Source organism: Grampus griseus (assembly GCF_964374135.1).
Source record: "Grampus griseus genome assembly, chromosome: 20".
Taxonomy (NCBI): Eukaryota; Metazoa; Chordata; class Mammalia; order Artiodactyla; family Delphinidae; genus Grampus; species Grampus griseus.
In genome coordinates this window covers 6,196,431-6,201,495 of record NC_139014.1, presented here as the reverse complement: position 1 = coordinate 6,201,495, position 5,065 = coordinate 6,196,431, and the positions used below count along the sequence as shown (strand labels likewise).

The window sequence follows — 5,065 nt, the reverse complement described above, 5'->3', positions numbered from 1 at the left end:
GCCTGAGAACACAAGTGTCTTAGTCGAGGGAGGGGAGGGAATCACACATCCACCTCCGCATCAAGAAACATTTCAACATGGCAGACACAAAAGCGCCACCACCTCCTGAGGAAGAGACGGCTTCATTTACTGCCGTTTCCAAGAAGGCTGATCAACTCCTCCTTTTAACTATCATTTTCATGACAAGGGAGCTCATTTTACCTAAATGACTTTTACATCCCACGAGTGCAGACTGGCTTCACTTCCACCAATAATTGGCTCTTTTAACTGCCTATTTCCATCTACTTATTTTCAAACTTAGGCTTAAGAAAAAAAAAAAAGATGGCTTTATTTGTCCACTGGGATCACAGCCCAAGATTAGGGATGCAACAAGGTAGCAACCAGGACCCCCAACCTATTCCCACCAGAAGCCATTCCAAGTAACACCCACACCCCCCATCCTCAAAGAAAAAGGCCATTTTGAGAATTACAAATTTTTTAATACAGTTCAAATCTGTGCGTGATTCATTTCAGCTCCTTCACTGCCAAACCTAGAGGAAAAGAGACACCAGAAGTAAGCCACTCAGAAGATTATTCATTTTATCTGAGCTACTGCTTGTCTGGATTTTGCACTTAAGCTACAGAGGGTTCGCAAAGCTCAGAAATTAAGCCCACCAGGACGGTTTCGCTTAAAACATAACAGTTAGCGTTTGATGATAAAAACGTTCCCTCTCTCAGCCTTTCTAAAGACGTTCCAGTTAGTCTTACAAGGGCAAGTGGTGCTGGCTGACTTCTCACTGTGAAGCAGCAGCCTTTGGAACCCCCTCTGGGCTCCTGGGGCAGTTTCCTCCCAGATGCCCTTTTGAGCCTTCCACCACCAGGACAGGCCCCTATGCTTAACTAACCTACGCTCATGGCCTGTTGTATTTAATAAGTCCCTCAGCCTATAAACATGGGGGTCATCAATATATCAGCACCTACCTACCTTGTAGGGCCGCGGTGAGGATGAGGTGAGTGACAGAATGAGCATCGGCCGTTATGCTGCTGCATTAGGAAAGCACTGAAGGGGCCGAAACAAACTTTCCTGTGGCCACGGAAGCGATTTCTGCTATGGGATCTAACCTCTGAGAACCACACATATTCCCTGCACTACAGCCACAGCAAGAGCAGATACTTAGACAAAGTACAGAATGGACTTTCCTCATTCTGGGGACAAGTGAAGAAACAAGGTGGTGACACAGGGACCCCCACACTCCGGGCTGCTCCCCCCCGCCGGGGTTCCCGCCTCACTCACCTGGGGGCAGGGACTGCTTCAGCTTCTCCGCCTTCTCTTTGTCTGTGATGACCAAGGTGTAAAGGTACCTGCTACATCGAACCTTAAACTTCACATTATCCTTATTTTTCTTGATCTTGACCGCTATCAGAGACCAGAATTAACAATTAAACTGTATCACAGAAAAGAGAGGGCGCACAGTCCACCGGCTTTGTAGGTCTGCAGGACGTGGCACGTGTGACAGCTGTGCTTGCCTCCCTCCACTGTCCCTCTGTTGAAACAGAAAACAAGATGCCCCCGCCCTCCTCTGAGCTCAGTATTTAAAAATAATGTCAGAAATCTTCATTTCCCTTACATTACTACTCAAGAACCTGGAGCTTAATGTTTATATTTAAAACACAGGTAGTATCTGGTACACTGAACACATCCTAGACCATCCTGTGTCCATCTCATTATTATTATTTTTTAAGGGATGAAAGTAGTTCATAAAGTAAGGAGATGGATTATCTGCTGAGATCAAGAGCTTTCCACCACCCTTCCAGAAATAACTGCATATGAGATGCCATCGGGGGTGATGCTAAGGCTCTTCCTTCAGGTCCGCCCCCCGACATAATGAGCATGTGCTGAAGCTTTTCCTCAAATGCGAGCAGAACACATGTCCTGGGCTCTTTATTGCTTTAAAATTCCATCTCGGGAACACAGCTCAGACCACAAAGAGCCCCAAGTGTGCTCGAAGTTCAACAGCGCAAGGTTTGAAATGTAGCAAACAGCGTGGTTATGTGCAAGCGTCGATGCACCTTCATGAGGCCGCCACCTATTCTGGCGGCAGGAAGACACCCGCTTCCCAGGTTACTCATGTCAGGCACCTGTCAAGTTCCCCGTTCCGACTTCTACAGCACAGGTAACTTGCACTCACAACCCACAGCTCCATCTCTGCCAATAAACTGCTCAAGGGGTGGGACGTGTCACAGGAAGCAGAAGCTCTGTGGTCCTGCCGAAGGCACGGGCTGCCTTGGCTCATGTCTTAATAAATCAGGCACATGGATATTTACTCAAACCAACCTATTTTGCTATCTTAACATTCCTCCCAAAGCTAAGTATACTGCGTCGTCCCTAGCAGCTGCTGTACATCTATAAACTAACTGAACCCTCACAAGATAAGGCAGACGCATCGCTTAAAAGTGTTTATTCAACATCATGTGATGCAGCAATTCTACTTACAGGAATATACTCAAAAGCACAGACAGCAGCAACAAGAGATGTTTGTACAACGTTCACAGCAACATTATTCACAACAGCCAAAGGCAGAAACCACCCAAATGTCCATGGACGGATACGGAGAAACAAAATGTGGCGTGTGCACACAATGGACCATTTAGTCTTAAGGAGGAAATCCTGACAAATTCTCCAACGCGGATGAATTCTGAAGATCTCATGCCAAATGAAGCAAGCCAGTCATGAAAGGACCAATACCAGAGGATCCACTTACACGACATACACCGAGAAGAGCCAAACTGATAGAGACGAAGTAGAATGGTGGTGGCCAGGGCTTGGAGGGAGAATGGAGACCTACTGTTTAATGGGTTACAGAGTTTCAGTTTTGCAAGATGAAAATTTCTGGAAAAGGATGGTTGCACGACAGTGTGAACATACTCAAAGCCAGTAAACTGCACACCAAAAAATTTTATATTTTACAATTAAAACTATAAAGAAATATTCAAAAGTGTATTCACAAAACACTCACTGAGCACCCTATCACATCCAGGGGAACGTGACCCCTACTCTCACAGGTCACTGTCTAAACTCAAGCTCCCCAACAGAATTAAAATGCAAAGCCATCTGATGGATTTGGTGTCACTTGCTCAACGTGCTGACGTCTCCAAGAGATCATCTGATCTGATCCTTGCACCAATACTAGGAGACAGATGTCATCACCCCCTCTTCAACAGAAAGAAAACAGTGGGATTGTGTTTACCTTGCTAAGGACAGCTACCTGCTGGTAGAGCTAGGATCTGCCCAGGCAGTGACAGCAAATTCCGTGGCCCGGACTAAGGCTGACCTGATACATTTCCTTTGTGCACCACAGTACATACAAAAACACAAGCGCACTGTCACCCGGGGTCCCCACCACCCGTCAGGACAGACATTCCCACCAGATGCTACTTGTTCTCACAGGTGGTCACCAGTTCACACAGCACCAGGGGATCAAAGGCAACAACCTGTTTCAGGTAAAGGGGACACAGACATGACTCTCCCTGAAGCCCCGTGAACTCCCTCAAAGGCTCTCCTGCACGCCACTGCTTCACTCTACCAGTGACACAGGGCATCAGAGACGGCTGGCACCTCAGCCCACCTTAAAGTAAGTCAGCCCGAGAATACTCCACCTTCACGTGTTATCCGATTTTCTCTTTAGCACAAATCTGGGAAGGAAAGAAAGCTATAAGGAGCAGCACAAGAAAGATGACTCCGCATTAAGGCAGTTCAAGATCTAGTATAGAGCACAAGCTCCCCACACCTCCTTCAACTACAACACAGGCACACCAGCAGAATTCCCTCCCAGTGTAGAGAGAACACGCTGGCAGCTGGGGCTGGCACATGTCCACCAAAAACTCGCTGTTTTATGTTTCTGATGCCATCAATTACTTTTCCCTTCGTTTACAGGCTAGGACGCTAACACACGTAGAAGGGAAATGACTTAGTTCCTTGTGAGCAGGGCCTGTGCTCAGCCCAGAGCCTAACATGCAGCACTAAGTCGGGGTTTACGAAACGCGCGTTTCCAGATTTTCACCCAGTAAAGGTTCCGTTCTGAGCACCTACCACACACAGGAGGACACACACGAACAAAACACCTTAGGACGTTTCTTAAACGTTCACAGCTAGCTAAGGAAGAGAACACACTAGCCAACCAGCTTTTCTTACGCGAGACCTGCTAAAACCACTGCTTCCCGACAGCACGCACAGGCTTAAGCAGCCGCCCGGCCCAGCGGCCGTGCAGGAGCGGCTCCGCGCCAACGCGACCCTTTCCACTCGCTCGTCTAGACCCTCACTTACATTTGGCGTCCTTTCGCCTGGCTGTGAGCAGAAAGTCCTTAATTTCCTCAATTTTGCGAGGCTGCAACACAAAGCAAAAAGAAGCAACTGCAGAGACACGCTTTTCTAGGATGGTCGGGCCCACCAGCCCCTCTCGGGGCTCGGAAGACCCTCGCACAGGCGCCCCTGCCCTCGCCCCTCGCCCCCCAACCCCGGAAAGGCCCCAGGCAGGGGTCGTACTCACCATGGCGACGAGGCGCGGAGAGCACAGGCAGAACCTGCGGGAAACAAGCGTCAGTGACCATGGGATGCGGGGACCAGCGGCTACCCCGCTTCCCCTCCCCGCACCCCCGAAATACCGGCCCCATCGCACTCTATCCTCCTCCCCCCGCACCTCTGATCCAGGCCCTGGGTCCTCAGACGTCACCCGGCCATGGATTACCACGGATTAACCCCCACTCCCAACGTAGGGCCCGAAAAACACTCACCGTGAGCAGCCAGAAGCGAGGAGAACGGAAAAGAAAGAGACTTCCGTTTCCGGGCAGTTAAACCCTCCCCCAGAGGAAGCTGGGTACGGTGTCCGCAACGGGTCAAGAATAACACAGGCGTTCGCCTTTCGCATCGCTGCGTCTCTTCCTGGATTAACAGCGCGGCTCCCCGAAAGCAATGGGACGCTTCCCTCCACCACTCCCTACCTCCTCTATCCTCCGGTCCAAACCCCACCTTGGCTTTGCTAGGTTTTATTTCAGATCCGGTTTGAAGACCTGTGTTAGGACTTACTAT

The 5,065-nt window shown here is 49.4% G+C and overlaps 1 protein-coding gene across 1 annotated transcript; it reads right to left on the bottom strand.

Annotated features, from left to right (window-relative positions):
* Window positions 1-457: 457 nt before the first annotated feature.
* On the bottom strand, window positions 458-4,833 carry RPL38 (ribosomal protein L38). The gene is made up of 5 exons (XM_082679482.1): window positions 4,771-4,833; window positions 4,527-4,560; window positions 4,304-4,364; window positions 1,274-1,396; window positions 458-530 (listed from the first exon to the last, which is right to left on the bottom strand). The coding sequence occupies exons 2-5, from the start codon at window positions 4,527-4,529 to the stop codon at window positions 505-507; spliced, it is 213 nt and encodes a 70-aa protein (XP_082535608.1). The 5' UTR covers window positions 4,530-4,560; window positions 4,771-4,833; the 3' UTR covers window positions 458-504.
* Between the last annotated feature and the right edge of the window lie 232 nt (window positions 4,834-5,065).